The 17,089-nt window shown below is 40.4% G+C and overlaps 1 protein-coding gene across 1 annotated transcript in view; it reads right to left on the reverse strand.

Annotated features, from left to right (window-relative positions):
* Positions 1-17,089, reverse strand: part of LOC121297395 (catenin alpha-1) — a 64,293-nt gene that overhangs the window by 44,183 nt on the left and 3,021 nt on the right. The window contains exons 2-7 of the mRNA XM_041223710.1: positions 16,973-17,088; positions 16,474-16,669; positions 14,018-14,184; positions 13,554-13,673; positions 12,119-12,388; positions 5,924-6,127 (exon numbers count right to left, since the gene is read on the reverse strand). Coding sequence (XP_041079644.1) covers positions 5,924-6,127; positions 12,119-12,388; positions 13,554-13,673; positions 14,018-14,184; positions 16,474-16,669; positions 16,973-17,077 — 1,062 coding nt within the window. The 5' untranslated portion in view covers positions 17,078-17,088. The remainder of the gene's footprint in view (positions 1-5,923; positions 6,128-12,118; positions 12,389-13,553; positions 13,674-14,017; positions 14,185-16,473; positions 16,670-16,972; position 17,089) is intronic.

A 17,089-nucleotide genomic window follows, 5' to 3' on the forward strand; every position in this document is an offset into this window, starting at 1 on the left:
ATAATTCACTAGATGTGATCAAAAAATGACACCGTTTTAGAGCAGATAGACTTATTGTGCTGATTAACAATTGACATCACGAAGATGCTACAAAATGATCTGTCAATCTCGGGCAGGTGTTGCGACTCTTGGTCTCCCAGTTCGTGGCCTGTCATTGTCACAGTGTGTCTCGTTATACCGTCTCGCCAGGTTTGAAATTGCCAGCTGCGAGCACCCAAGAGGGCGAGCCACAGTACGCTGCCCTAGTCCAACCTCCAACATGCCGACTGCACAAAAGCGCTGCTCTGACAGACGTGGCAGGTTTTTTTCCTGCGATTCTTTCACTTTTATTCAAGCTTATTCAACAGCTGAAATCACTCCTCATCCAGTTTCCAATTAACCATCTCACTAATTAGGCAATTAAGTGCATATGCTTCAGTCAGTCACTCAAGCGTGTCATGGTCAAGGATGAATGATCGAGTGATTAAAAAGAAACCAATACGTTTATTTTGATGCTCAGTATATATTCCTGAATTCATGTAATAGGGCTGCACTAATTTCATTTAAATGAGTTAGCGGAAGCACAAGAAAACCAATTAAGATGAATGAATGCACATCCATCTTTGAACTATGCCAACCAGAAAAGGATTGACTTTGAAAAAGAAATAAATCCCTCTTTAAGGAGCTTCACACATTGTTCTAACTTGGGCATACTTGGACTTGTGACCTCAGTTGTGTGGTATGTGAGCTTACCCAAATTAAACTAAATTTAGTACCAGTTTTGTAGCCATACTTAATTGGTTCTTTCACCCTGCAAGCTCCCAAACTTGCCAAGATCCCTTTTGAAACTGTAACCTCAGCCAATGAAGTAGAGAGGTTGTTGTGATTTGTTATTTATTTTTATTTTTTTTTTACTTTTTACTACTGTAGAATGAGAAAAGCATACCCCCCCCCCCCCCCAATGCTTCTGTTCAGGTTTATCTGCCAATGCTCCTACTTGGTGTCCAACAATATTCAATGAGGTCAGGAGGAAGCCGGTGGCTTAAAACCAAACACTGTATACAACTGAAAATATAAAGACTAACTCAGATGTTCAGACATCTCTTGAAATGTTCCTTTGTTTTAAATGCCAAGTGCCACTGACAAAACAAAAGCATGTGCATTCCCAGGCTAAACACTAGCGAGTGCAGACAAAGCAAGACACTGGAAACCTAGACAGAAGGCGATTCAAAGTGCCTGCTTGACGAACATGCCCTTTACTTACTGTATCACTCAAAAGCAGTAACTAATGGCTTATTACAAGTGTAACAAGCCAATTTGTCACTGCAAAACCAGTGACAAAGCAATTAAACCTAATACCAAGCAAGATCTTTAGGTAGGGTGTAAATAGAACCACTTAATCCCTACCACCACTAAACACCCATCAATTGTACTTGGGAGAAATTAATGGTGCAAATTTGCTAGGCCCACCATGATCTCGAAGGGAGCCATTTTGGCCTTGCTGACTTACTGTCCAACTATTTACACTTTATGTTGAGGGTGTAAACCCACAAGCCTGAGCCTTCTTTTTGAGAAGTTTAAAAACACTTGATAGCAACATGCTATCATTTCAGTAAATGGGTTCCAGAAATGATCTGCTTCAGGAGTGCAGAGACACCACGGGCAACTTACTATTGTATTACTAATGAGACACTGGGAATTTAAACAAGCACACAACACAGCAGAGGAATCTGTGGAGACTAAAAGACAATTTATATTTAAAACAAATACCACCACTGGGGCACATTAGGCAGTCTTATTTCGAGATGACAAAAACAAGCATATCCCAGCAGACCCACATTCCATTCAAGAGAGGATTATTCAGTAGTTTAACACCAGGTCAGAGCCAACTGACTACCAAAGCTCAACTTGCATCAGCCAGTCCCTGCACTGGCAGATGACATGCATCATGTTAATAATGAACCATGTCTCGATCAAAGGGGAAGCTGTTGTCACTTAGATGGACATCATTCGCAGCAGAGTGCATGATGCATCTCAAGCACTGTCAAATCAGTTGAGAGTGCAAAACAGGTTGAATTGGAGTAAAAGATTCAGGGGGGGGGGGGGGGGGGGGGTGGGGGGTGAGTGACACTGCAAGTTAAACTTTAGGCTGTTTCTTGAAAATTATTAGGAAATATCCCAGGACAGTGTAGGATTCATGGCCTTTGGAATTCAAACCATCCAGGTTGCCAAATAGGCCCTCAACATGTATGGCAATCTGTAAAAGGTGTTGGACCACCACTGCTGGTTTGTGGTATATGAGGTTAGGCCATTTGTATTAAAACAAAAAAATAAATAAAATACACACACACACACACACACACACACACACACACAATGTAGGACACTTAATGTAAGCAGCAATAAGATTTGAGCACAGCTCGTTAGTATCGTCGCTGAAACACTGCATAAAAAAGGGCTGTCTAAACAACGAAAGGTCACAAAAGATGCAAAGCTTTTAGAAGTACTACATTTTTAGGAGTTGATAATTGCTCCTGTGTATGTTGCCTGTGCTTTTAGTCAGCAATCTTTGTTTCCCCAAAGCAAAGTCTGGCTGGGTGAAGGCATTGCATCTCAACAGCATTTTGTTTATTAATTGCACCTTGTGGATGCCTGTTTGATATTCACCGTGTGGCCATCTTGCTCAGCTACCTTATACTTGGAAAACTGACAATCTGAGCACGTAAGTGATAAAAAACACTGTACAACGCAACCCCCATTATAATCATATAGTTATAAGCTGCACACCAACCGTAGTTCCAAGACAAGACTCAGATGGGATGCATTAGTCAAACTGCCATTAAGAAAAAAAAAAAATCCTATTTAAGATTCATAGGATTTAAAGCATTCATCATCTTCGCTAATCTTATTAATTCACTCCACGATCAATCTTAGTGCTTTTATTCCTCAAAGCTTTAGTACAGGCACCCCCACAACCCTCCCCTTAAAAGGACTGTGGGAACACAACTATAAAAAAACATAAAGCCAATGGATTAATCTTCCAAGCCCCCTGCAAGTCACAGTTTGACATGGAATGAAGTAGCAATTCCACTGTTCAATTACTTGGAAATAGCGCTCATTACACAGCTGCTATAGAAGCCGATTTAAAACTGCAGCTACTAGAGGCCACGAGGCAGTTCACTGAATAATTATGCCCAGTTTCCTAGGAAAGGATATCTGTACAGTGGTAACCTTTACTTCACCCCCACCACCCCAGGTAAGGGGAGCACTCGCTTTACTCTGAAGGTCCGCATCAGATCATTAACGGCAATATAAATAATTTCAACATGTTTACAAAATGAGCCACACATCTAAGCAAGCATTAACAAACCCCTGACTTAAAATTTCAGTGACAGAAGGCCAGGGCTATATCATTTTGCCCAACAGCCAAAGGATCACTAAAGCCAAGCCTCTTCATTAAATTGACAAATGTGAAGCTTTAATACTTTGGCTGTGAAAAACACCTATCACTGAAATTGAATTTCTTTGGTTTACTCATTGTGTGTCCAATGGGATTGGGATAAGGGTTTGTCTGTACACGAGGTTAAGAAGCATGTCTACCCTCGCCATGACTAATAGCAGGCAGGAGGAAGATGCTAATGCATGCTGTGGATTTAAGCCCTGTTCAGTCAATGGCTGCCATCAGATTGCATTCTTAAATGAACCCCTTTCAAAAAGCCAGATGTCAAAACATCCAAGCTGTTCTCAGCCATCACAGAGAAGGCTAGGTGCCAATTAAGTCTTGTACACATTCAGGACATCAAGACTAAGAATTCTGCCATTCATTCCTATAAATAGGCATTTAATTGCACATTCGGTTAGTTAGATTATATTTACAGCCTCTGTATTCTTTAAGATTCTGTACAAGAGGTGTGGCTTAAAAAAAATTATATATATTATATATATAAATCTCCCCTCTACTGGAACAAGTAGAATTTAAGATCCAGCTGCTGAATGAACCTACAATACAGCCATGCGACATCAATTCAATTGTGTGGAAAACTGTGTGGAAAAATTTGTCATGTGTCAATTTTCACCTGCCTTGTGCCAAAAGTTGTCACATAATAAAGCAAATCAAGAGAAAATGGGGAGGGGGTGGGGTTAATTCTTCATTCACAACAGCTTTCCCCAGAGCAAGCTTAGTTGTGACAGCAGGCTGAAAAGGTCACAGCCTAATGCCTTTAACAGCTCATCTTTCCCCAGAATGCAAATCTAAAAGCAGAGCACCTGCACTGCAGACATCTCCATCAGTGCACTGCCTTGCTTGTTCGCTTCCATTTCTACAATAAAGCTTAATCAAATGTACAATGACCATTTCAGTTTTTGTTTCACAAGACAAACTACAAATATATTGCTGCAGACACTACGGTACCAGTGGCAACCTTTGGCAAGGAAACATGCCAAGCAACAGCAGGAAAACTGGATCAAATTGCTATTGAACTATTTTTTTATTCAATAATCTAATCCCAAGCACACTTGTCTCATCCTTGATGTATGCTTGCTGCAGAGGGAAGAATAGGTTGCCAGCAATATTCTTCCTATAGTCCACATGTGTTCCCACTCCCCATTTTTTCCATTATATCACAAAAGATTTTAAATAAAAGCTACACAGCTTGAGTCCTGGGCTACTGTAAAGCAGACTATTCTCCGAATCAAATGTCAGCAAGTCTTCATCCACGCAGCAATAAACAAGTATCACTGCCATTAAAAAAAAGTGACAAGGTTAAAGTGCCTTGAGATTAGCTGCAAGACAACCAATACTCTAGCATGGTGTTCAGACACTGTTACTCAGAAGCTGGACAATGTGAATGCCTCTATGGTGCACAAGGCAATACATGTCAAAGTTTTGGTACAAGGGAGGATGTTTTAAATTCCAAATCTAATACACCCTGGTATATAACATGAAGGGCATGTGGATTCTTGTAATAGAAGCAAACAAGTTGAGTTGGAATAAAAGTCCACAAGATTGACAGTATGCAGTAACTCAAACACTGCATGCCAGCAAATCCTGGTGGACTGCAGCATCATGCCAGAGCATTATTCCCCCTAAATTTGGGATGCAGGAATCTGTATCCACCTCCAAATAGAAAGTACTCAAGCAGGGAGGGTTTAGCATTCCTAAAAACAGAAATGCAAACAAGACTCCTATTACACAGCAATTTCACCCATTCCAGATTTTAATGCAAACTGGATTAGCCACAGTGTATGGGTAATAAGCTCAGGAGGCACCTTCCATTCCTTGTTTTACCACAAGTTTGTATCAAATGCTATGCAATGGGAGTTATTTCCACCCCGGCTAAAACATGGGGTTTTTAGTTAATGTAATACTCCTCACAATTACAATGCATTCCAGAACCCTTTCTCCAACACTGTGGAAGAGCAAAGTGCAGGCATGTGTATGATCCTGTGATTGCATTTTAATTAGATGGATAAATGTGCCACAGATGCTTGGCCTTCTCACTTTTCAAAACAATTAGATTTTGGTCAATTAACGTCAGCTTATATTTACAAAAAAAAAAACCTAGACAAGGGCTTGCATGGGAGTACAACGAAGCTCTTCAGTGCATTCGGCAGACCTGTCCTGAAGTCATTGTCACACTTACTTTGCCAGATTAAGAGCCATAAGAAAACGTGCTTTGGATTTTGTTCGCCAAACAAGAATAAAAAGATTCCTCTTCAATCTGGAGTTCAGATTCATCAGAAAAAATGAAATAAATGGCCCACAGTTTTAAACTTCAGGGAAGGAAATAAAATTGCAGGAGGGCAGAAATTAATCAAAAGCCCATTAAAAGGTTTGAAAGTTTGCAACACAACATGGCTTCAAAAGAGCAGTACCCCATAACAGCTGGGGTTCATAAAACATAGAAGTTTGTGTTGGGGGATATTGGGAAAGAAAAGGACTTACATTGCCCATGTACTCGGACAGGAGATCCTGTAAGGCCTGTCGCACTGCATTGCACTCTGCCACAATGCGCTCCCGACGGTCATCACGTGTGCAGGACGAGTCAGCCATCAGCGCCGCACCACTAATGATGCTCTCCAGACGCTCTTCCAGGGAGGGCCTGAAACGCTCCTCACTGAAACTCAGGGGATCCACAATGATTTGTTTCTGGAGAGAAAAAAAAAGTGGAATAAATCTCACTTTAATAACACAACAAATACTTTTATACAACTTTCAAAACATTACTAATGTAGTTACAGTAGTACCTCACCCTCATCACGGTACAAATCAAGTGAAGTGCAACTTTTGAAGTTAATTGTTATTCTGATCTTGCATTAATATCATGGTCTTCACAATTTAAATAAATGTCCTTTCCAGCATTTATAAAAACAAAACTAATCATTCACACAAACTTGGAAAAGCTGCCTTTGCACTTTGGGGTTGTATGCTTGATCTGTGGTGTGTCATGTCTTTTGGTGGTCAAAATGTTATGGTAGTTTGTGTGTGCAAAATCAGCAGCACACACTATCTAAAAATGCAGGAGACTAATAGGATCAATACATTGTGTTAACATTTATGAACGATCCAGCTTAAAATCAATAAAACATTTTTATTTTACACACACAGCCCACTAGTGTTAAAAAAAAAAAAAAAAAAAAACACTGGTTAAAAAAATAAATCACTACGTTATGCTTCCTGTAATAGCCAAGGACTTGCTTAAGTTTAAATACAGTTTCAATATGGCACACATTCCCAGTTTATAGCACTGCTGGTGGTAAAAATTGGCCCAATGGGGTTTAAAAATAAAGGGGAGAAAAAAATCCACACACGGATTTAAGTGGGCTGGGTAACAGCTGAGAGAAAGAAGCAATTTAAAAACATGCAGGCCACCAAGTCCAAACAGCAAAGCTTATCAGTTATGCAGTCAATCGGAACTAGGGGATAACCGGGAGCAGAGGTAAAGCTTATTATTATATATAATAATAATAATAATAATATTTTTTATTATTATAGCAGAGGTTAGCTTTATTTATCTGCACTTGTACAACCTAGATAATGCAGCAAGGAAATTCTGTTAACAGCTCCGAATTAAAACGACAGGAAAATCTGAAATAGCAGAGAACCAACCAACGAAAAAAAAAAAAAACAATCCTTCCCACCAGGAAACATGTTCCTTTGGTAGATAAGGTGAAGTGCCAAATTAAAGTGAACAATTCCAGGGAGTTTGGGCTATTGAAAGGTAGTCAAAAGTAATTCAGTACAGAACAGTCAATCCCCAAAATGACTTTTCAGACTAAAGAGTGAAGGAGGAAAGAGGTTAAATAACGCATGCTTCTAACCACTGCAATTTATTTTTAGATGTATGATTGAGCATTTTAATTAAGATAAACTGACAGAATTGCTATAGGAAAGGACAAGAGACCACCAGTAGGAAAAATAAGTTTGTTGAATACACAACTATGTTAAAACTTAAGAACAAAAGTTTCAGGAAGTTTAAATGTGGCACCCTACACTACTGCAAAAGACAGTTGGCGTGCTGCTCTGGGATCAGTATGTAAAGTATTTTTGTACTTTAGCCACTAGGCACATTCGGATGTTACAACTAAATTTCCCTACAAAGGCAAATATGCAATGTAAGAAAAAGTTCACGGCTCACCCAGTCAGCCCTGTTTGCAACAACCGAAACAGCTACTTGATCATTTGCTCAAATAAAAGTAGCGAACCCTTTATTGAAGGACTTCTGGCTCATGCTGCGTTCCTGGCAAGTAAATACTACTCCAATAACTTTACAGAATACAAGGCAGTATTTCTGGAGTCTGTCTACTTATCTGTGAGTAAATTCAACTCCACTTGCATTCTGAACTTGTGTGTGTGTGTGCGCGTTTATTTATATAACACACAAAAATACTTTTGATCAATAAATTTGCAGTTCTCCATCTTGCAGACAAGACACCGAGTTTAAATTAATTAATGTCATCTTCCACTAAAATTACTTATTGCACGCAAGTCTTGCTAAGAGCTGGGTAGGGTGCAAACATTGCTAGCTGAATTAGAATGAAGGCATTTCAGAGCCGTTCCCTGGCAACTAGGTACAGACCGACTTGGAGGAGCACATCTACAGACTGCAAAAAAAGCATGGTGCACGGGGATTGTTTTCTTCGGAATGACATTTTAAAAAAAAGGGGGGGGGGCAAAACACTGCACCTTCCGGTCTAACTGAATACCAAAAAAATAAAGCTAATAAATAAAGCTAATCCACTATTATCAAAAACAGATTTACCAAATTCAATTCTTAAAAGCTCTGCCTAGCTACAATAGCAAAAACACTAGTCTAATAAAGAAATTAAAAAATGAAGAAAGAAAGCGCCAGTCTTATTATAAGTAGCTTTATCAGCTCAGGCACTGGGGCACAGCGAGCAATGAAAAAAAGCAGCAGTCTAAAGCAGATTGCAAAAGCTTTTAAGTCACGGCTGTAATAAAGGCGATGTAAACAAAAGAAACAAGTTTGTCAGAAGATGTTAGAAGGCAAGGAAAGCTAGATCCAGACTTACAGGCTGTACTGAGAAATGGGTCTCAGACTAGCTATGGCAGTCAAGCACTGCCAAATTCAAAACAATGATTTGGCAGTTTTATAGTGTTCACATCCAGCAGAAAACAAAAACAACAACATCTCAGAGCTCCTTGCAAGGAAAATCCAAAAGGATCAGTAAAGTGTGTCTCTTTCCAATGTCAACAATAGTACAACAAACCCAGAAAGAGTTGAAAGGTCAAGCAGGCAGTTAGCTTAGGAGATGCCAGCACCACGGCTGGATTTGCACATTACATTCTATGTTGAACTATCTGAAATTAAATACCTACCCATTACATTGCGCACCATCTTTGCTGGGCCTTGATTAATATTAAAACATGATTAAGCTCAGTAGTACATGATGAATTTCGTTGTTCTAGACAATGTTCTGCCTTTTATACGAGGGTACAGTAAATCAGTCTTTTTATTCACTGGCTCCGAGCATTTCAGTAGAAAAATCAATTGCTTTAAATTTGAAATGTCCTTGCAAGTGTGTGAATGGAAGCAGAGTAAAGAACCGCAATTAAACTTCATATTTCCTTGTGTCTCTGAAAACAGCGCAGTACAATAAGCCTTGCTTTGTATTGCTCTTACTTGAAGTATTCAAATAGAATCGTCCTTTCCAAGGAAGAAGGTTTTGGCGAGGGAAGGCAGCACAGTAAACATTAAAATCAATGTTGCTCCCGAAGATGAAACTGTATTTTAACACAGCTGGATTTACTGCAGTAGTAAGTTGCAAGCACACATGTGCATTGGAGGTACCCTGATCTCTACCTATAGCTACTGTATTAGTTCCATGTTTATGTTATTAATTACATCTCACTGCCGTAACTGCTTTGCTTACACATTGTACCCATGAAAACAGCCGAGGTTTTAGTTATGAAGTAGCTGCATGAAATCAAGTCCCCAGAACAGTGAGCATAAGAGATTCAACATTTCGGTATGTTTAACATATCTTTTTCCAAGGGAAAGTGAAGGCAGTTCCAGACTTCTGATGCCATGGTAACTACACTTATTTCCACTATTTAAATCTTTAATGCGTTTGATGTCATTCACTACATCGTCAACGCCACAACGAGCGACTATTTCTTGCCATTTAAACCTTCAAGCTTGCTGTTAAGGTATGTATCCATTTATTATCCTGTATTCTTTTGTACTGCACATTATCTAATACTATAAAATAACATTTAATTATTGCTGTTCCTTTAGACAACTCTATACTATTAACGCGGTTACAGTATGTATGGACCCCATGGACAATACATCAATTTTGTTTCAAGAGCTACACCTACAGGCATCAAATGGAACTGTTTAAAAAAATAAAATGAAGCATTAATCTTTTACATAAACGTCTCATTTGTAACATTGTCCTGGTAATCCCATATGCTGCCACTTATATCACAATTAAAAGCTAAAAAAAAAAGAGCTGAAACAAAAACACCTAGAATTTTAAAATAGTTTATAATTTTTAAAATTTAGTTTAAAATTCAGTGGAAAGCAAGAGAGAGATGTGGTGGGGTAACTGTTGTACTGCCAGTATAAAACAAAACGCACATGGACTCAGTGAATCATGAGAATGCCTGAAGGTTCGAGAGCCAGCAAATTCAATGGGTAATTTGAAAACTTCAGAAAGCAAGAGTTTTGAGAGCTATCTTAGAAGTTGCATTTTCTTTGGGCTATTTACATGCAACAAGACAGGTTTGAGGATATTCCATTTGTGTTCCCTTTCTTTGAAGATTAAAAATAAAAATGTAACCAGTAGAGTTGCTTGTGTTAAACAGTGTTAAATCAATTATTTCCTTGTCCTTTTCAGCACAAATCCGAAGATATTTAATGAAAGTGGGACTCTGTCAAATCCTACACACCTTACCTCTTATCAGCCTTTACACATCATCCTTTGACTTAATCAATTACATTTTCCAGTTCATCAGAAATGTGTTTATAAATAGTTAACTTAAGACATACTACGACACTGCTAAGCAGCGCTGGGCAAAAATCAGTGACATTCTGAATGAACATTTGAAGTAGAAATTTAAAGTGAGATGTCAGCTCACCAGTATAAATATCAAATAATCCTGCCAAAGAACTAACAAAATCCAGCAGGATCAAATACCTTTAAAATTTAAATCCAACATTTAAAAGAAAAAAAGATTGATAATCTCTAAAGCATGTTACAATTTCATGACAAAGTGATTAAACGCTCTGCTTTACAATATCCAAAAGTAAGAATACAGATTAGTGACATTAATGTGGCTTAGCAAGAGCTCTGCCAGTACTGTTTCAAAGAATGTATCAGACTGTGCACCACATAAATATGCACATTTTAGAACATGCACACTTACCAACATTGGCAATAGCAAACCATGTGACTGCTAGTACCATCACTGTTTGTTCTAGAACACCACGATTGCAGAGCTGCCTGGCAAGATTTACAGACTATTATGTATGGATACTAAGGTGATGGATAAAGGAACAAATAATAAAACAAGGTTCAGACATGAAATGCTGTGGGACAGACTAGCGCCGACGTATACAGAGTGCACAAAAGAAAGGATTATTGTAAAGGGATCAATAAGCATTTAACTGCTCCCAGCTTTTAGAGGCAGTGCTCAGCAAGCTGGTGAAGTGGAGCTGCCTTTTTGATATTGACAGCACTTAGGTATGCCATCAATAGCCTACCTTGAGATGTTTTTTTGCATGATAACTATTGCTACTGACTCAGAAGAGTTTAAACTACAACTTCTGGTGACAGAATTTCTCACCACAGCACCTCAATTATAAAATGACTTATTGGTGGGAATTCACCAACTTACTATACTACGGGCCTTAAGCCTTTGCAGTACTTAGACCAGGTCCGACATTACAATTTTCCCTTTCCAGTCCAATGTCGAAACCTGCCTGACATCAAAAAGACAAAGCACAGGTCTCTAGTCTTTTTTTCCCCTCCGGAAAAAGCAGAGAAAACCTTTCAATGGCTGAGTGTGACCAATAGCAGCTGAAAAAAAGGGCGTACCTGACAGCTCCATGCACCTGAGAACATGGAAAGAAACAAAGGAGATAGCTGCTTCCACATGCACTGCTCAAAGAATATCATGGACATTTGCAAAGCTTTTTTAGATAAAATAATGACTTGGATTGCATTATTTGTGGAGGGGTTTGGGGATAAAACGAGTGATCAGAAGAGGATTTATCAGTATGCACGTCTATAAAGAGGTATGTGAAAAACACAGCGAACAAGGGGTGGGGCTTGGCTGGAGATGCAGTACAGAGTGTCATTTTTCGATTCAGTGCTTTTTAAATCTCTCTCAGGGGGAAAATATATATTTTAAACAGCATGTATAAAATAAACAACGCGTATGAAAATAAATTGGACCTGACACACCTTACGAGCGCTGAATAAATGGACCGCAAAGGGTTAGAAGTTCAGTAGACCAACTGCACAAACGCTACTTCACCTGTTTGGATTCATTTTACATTATGGCTATAGCTCGGGGGTAGAGGGGGGGTTGTCTCCACACGATTCCTAGCATTAATAGTACCCTGATTCATTAGGTTTTCCAAGTTCCTACCAGTAACCCCAAGACACTCACATCAAAGTTGTTGAGCGCATAGGCCAGCTCCCCACCTCCCCCAGGCTGCGTCAGGACGGAGTCCTCAGAGGCAGTGGCCTGAGCTGCGCTGGAGATCCCAGAGACAGCGTGCTGGAGTTGCTTGTAGATCAGGTCCCGGTTAGCTTTGTAAGCTGCCACGTCAGGGTGCTGCAGGCAGGCTTGCGAGGCGATGTACAGCATGGGGATGTTTCTCTGCAAAACCCCACGGGCAGCTGCCATCTGGTCTTTGTGGTGAACATCTTTCAGCTCCTTCATAGAAACACAGGGAAAATTTGCAAGGAGAAATTAGTAAAGTACAAAATATGCAGTCCTTATGAACTAGCCAACCAGAATGGTCTACCCTGCCATCAACCCTTCTAAATAGATCTAATTATTTACATTAGCCTCCCCTTCCCCATATCCCAAGAGATTTAAAATACACAATACTGCATAGCTGAATTTGACACATTCTTGGGAATTTAAGACAGAAGGCAATGTCTAAAGGTCAGCTATACATTGTAGAGTACTTTCCAATATTTTAATTCCCCTATTAAAATATGGCAGCATAATTTATAAGACTAGATGAAAGGTTAACTTGAAGTATAAGTCAGCTAGACTGGTTTTAGGCAAAGAGGTATACAGGTTAACAGCATTCAGCACTGTGAATGAGGCAATTAAACTGGCTGTCAACACCAGCATAAATTCTCTGGGCATAGTTATGAGAACGAACAAAACACAAGACCCGAAATCTATCCCAGAATGCAAGCTGTGCTCAGAAAGGCTGACCGGCACTTTGATTGGAAAGCACTAATCACACATCATCCAACCTACTTAACAAGGTTAGAACTCCAGAACAGCCACTTAAACTGCATGCAATTCTGTTATCGAAAGTCATTAATACTACATTTAAAGCCCCAGGTAAGATTCTTTAGTTCCGAGAGTCTCAGCATGAAAATCTAATCAAATGAATGGCCAATGTATTTAAGTGGCATGCCACTTAATCAGAAATATTAAACCAACATCTGATCTGCATTTAACATCTTAAAAGGAGTCATACGTTCAATATACTAGATCTATAGAATGCCGTGCAACAGGTCTTGTCCACACACACCACCAGCCCATAGTAAAGCCCACTTGACTCAAACCACTAGATTCTATAATGCAGTGTCTGCTTTAAAGGGTTTTTTCTCTGCAGTTCCTGCTGAAAGCAACACAGGGAAAAAAAGAGCTTAAAGCTGAACTTGGTAATGCCACGGGCAGACAAGGAAATCCTTTAGAAGTGTCAATTCAAGATCTTCCCCATTGTGTAGTGTGGATTCCCATTCAACACAAAGTAAGCCTTTGACATCCAATGGACAAACTGCTCACAGCCCAGTGAAGAGGCAAACCGGACTGCAGGGGAGCAACAACAGTAAACTATACAGCGGCACTGTACCTGTTGTCTCTTGGCAGCCATCAGGCTGAGTTTATCCACTTCAGGTTTCAGCGCCTTGTACTGTATCCCGAGCTCCTGCTCCGTGCCAGCATTGCGGACCTTTACAAGACTCTCCTCCACCTACAGAAACAGTTTAAAAGCAGTTTGGCTTTTACCCTTTTCTTGTACATTAGTTTCCAGCAGATAAAATGTCACGGCCAAACAATATGTACAGACATAACCAACACATTACAGCTGTCAGCGGCCATGTAGACCAACACCTTATAATAATTTCACACACCCTGTTTAACACTATTTTACAAAGTATTCTTTTGGTTAAGGTTGACCAGATAAACGGTCAGCCATCAAGACTAATATTTTTTATAAATATCAAATGAATGGCAGCAAAATGCAAAGGGGGGGGAATGAGGGAGATTTAGAAGTATTGCCGATATTCTGTTTAGCAGAACTATAGAACATCTCACCAGCTTGAGCTGCACCAGAAGCTTGTAGACATCAGCCATGTCTGCCAGGACGAGGAGGTGAGTGACGGCAGACAGCAGGGCGCGGGCGGCTCGCACCATGTTCCCCCTCTTCATCGACGAGCAGGGGTCATCTGCAAACTCCCCAGAGGCAGTCTTCATCGCTTCTCCTGCAGGAATGTACATATTCAGCCATCAATACATAAATGTAAAGTTCTTCGGCAGCCCCCACAGCAAGTGGTTGTTGAAGGAAGTCTGAGGGGAGGGGGGGGGGCATTTTTGGAGACACAGGGTTTATATGCTAGCTGCAATGCATTAGAACTCTGAAAAATCTGGCAGGCAGTTACCACCAAGACGACATACTGCAAGTGTACTGGGGAGTTCTAAAACAGAAGTATTCTAAAAAAAAACAGCAAGAGAACTGAAACACTGTTGGAGCAGGTAAACCACAGGGTCAACACCTCAGGCATACTGTACTGTAGTGGTGCAGATCTGCATCATGAAAAAGCAAAGCCTCATTAAAACTAATTTACAGCTAGCTCTTAATGCTACATTTATTATTTGTTTGTTGCCCTAGTAGGATGTGCAGTTTACAATAACCCAAGTCTCATTCCATTAGACTTCTTCCCTCACTTTATATAAAAAAAACTCCTTGTATAATGCAACACGCCACATGTGCATTAGATGGCTAGAGGCAGTTTATACGTAACAAAAAGTTTAAAAAATGGTTAGAAAGGTCATATTTATCTACAGAGCCTTAGTTCCTGAATAACATGCGAGTCAAAGCTGGCTGAGTTTGCATGCAAAGGTGATACTGTAGTTTGCCAAGTGCTAAATTTCCATTGTGTTTGTCCATGGTCAGACACTACACTGATACAGCAATTCTCACAGCTATTTATGGAACCCCTCCCCCCCTTCCTCCTCAAAAAGGAGGAGGAGATAAATCACTATGGCATGCATTCTTTCACTCTGCAAGAATGAGATCAGCACAGTAACTGGCAAAGCGTCCCTCCTATCCACCTGTCACTGTTAGCATTGTGCTCCAATGAATCACCACTTCCTGCCTGCTGCACAAATACAGCAAGCGAACAGATACTGGATGAAAACGAATCACTGACCATGATGCATACCAACAAGATCCCTCCAGAGAAAAAGCACTTTAGTTTTTCACTGGGGTCAAGCCTAAAAACAAACTACATGCAATACTTAAACCGATGCCTTAAACACATCCGTAACTACTGTATGAAGTAACTTTGGAAATCTGTAGCGTATTTTTTGAAACCGAGTGCAAGGAGAAGATTCTTGCTAAAAAACCTACAGTACAGTTTAGGTCAATTAATTTCTCTAAAGGATCCTTCATCCTTCACTTAAAAGCTGGAGCAATTTCTAAATGTAAATGCAACTTTACTGACTTGAGGGATCACCAACTCATTACACTTTGTTAGGGATTGGTACATTCACCCCAAACATTAAAGCCATTTCGTGGAACCCTCTATTCCAGTCAATGGTTCCAACAGCACGTTGCATTAGAAAGCAAAAGCTTAAACTCAGTGTTGAGCAAAATCACTTAAGACTGGGCGTGTAACCCTTTGACAGGGAACAAAAGCAATGTAAATGAAGTTCCCCACAGCACTTCAGTTCTTTGGTTTTACTTAACAGCTGGAAAGGGGCAGACAAGACAGGGTGAATCTTGAAGCTATCCTGTTACTCAGCAGCTGCAATATCTTCCCAGCCATGCAAGAGCCTTGACTTCTGCATAGCAGACATTCCCAGGAAGCAGCTAACTGCCCTCAGACTCCACCCTGATAAAAGCAGGCCAAAACAAACCCAGCATTCCAGGAGGAAGCATGATCAACTGACAAGATGCATAGTTGAATTTTTTTTGTTCAAAACTACCATTTAGATCCTTCTACCATTTGTTGTGAATGCTGGTATCCATTAATGTGATGCGGGAAAGATACTACTTAGTCTCCCTTTTTATAGAGGCATGGCAATCATTTTTAATGCAAACCGACCTGCCTATGCAGCCTAAGGCCAGTCAGCAGCATTGACTGCTTAGTAACAGGCCTGCCAAACCTCACAATGGCCCAGCAGTGCTGACAGACATACCTGGATTAGCACCCAGACAACATAATGTATTGTGCGCCGCATGCAAATCCTTTTCTTCATACCAGTGCACAACTTGCAAATGCCAGAAGACATGCAGCGGTTTATGAATATTAAATCAAAGTATATTTACTTTAGAAAAAGCAATTTCAGAGACTGAGAGCAGCAATCTGAATGCAAATACACATCTTATGATAAAAGGCTGTCCACCGCTTGTTTAGCGGATCGAAGTTAAAGAAAATCCAGATCAGTCAGAGAGGCACACACTACTTATAAAAAGGTAAGTTTGCCAGACCAGTCAAAACACGGCCCACCACCACACACAAAACTCAGCCCACCCCTGGCCTCCTCACCCTGCTTGCGCACATCCTCTACAGCAGCAATGAGCTCCTCCTTGAGAAACTGGCTCTCCTTGGCAATCTTATCCCCCTTCTCCAGGAAGTGGTGTGTGGCTTGCTCCACTGAGGCAGCCAGCACATGTGCCTTCTTAGAACGGCCCTTTTTCTTGTTGGAGGGACCCTTATTGCTGGAGTTCACCAGGGTGGTCACCTAAAGGGAGAAAGAATTAACATCCTGCAACTTCTCGAATTAGTTGCTCAAGGAGATTGTTGGCTACAGAAGAGCATCCCGAGTACTCCCCCTCTACAAGCTCAACTCAAGCACATTGCACCGAGACCCCAATCTAATGCTTTCCAAAGCAGAAATAAAAAGCAAAGATTAAAAAGGTATCTAGCACAGCAATCCTGGTGTGCACTGCTTGCTTTCCAGTAGAACACCTACAGTACTGTAAACCTAGCACTTCAAAGGCAAATCGCAAGGGAAGGCAGCAGTGTATGTGAAGCCCTACTGTACCTGAGTGACAAGAGGCTCCAGCAGCCGCTCCACAGCCAGTGTCCTGATCTCCAGACTCTTTGGGTCCCATTTGAAGTTGATGTTTGCTGTGTTGATGGTCGTCATGGTCTACAAATC

This window comes from Polyodon spathula, chromosome 22, assembly GCF_017654505.1.
Source record: "Polyodon spathula isolate WHYD16114869_AA chromosome 22, ASM1765450v1, whole genome shotgun sequence".
Classification (NCBI taxonomy): domain Eukaryota; kingdom Metazoa; phylum Chordata; class Actinopteri; order Acipenseriformes; family Polyodontidae; genus Polyodon; species Polyodon spathula.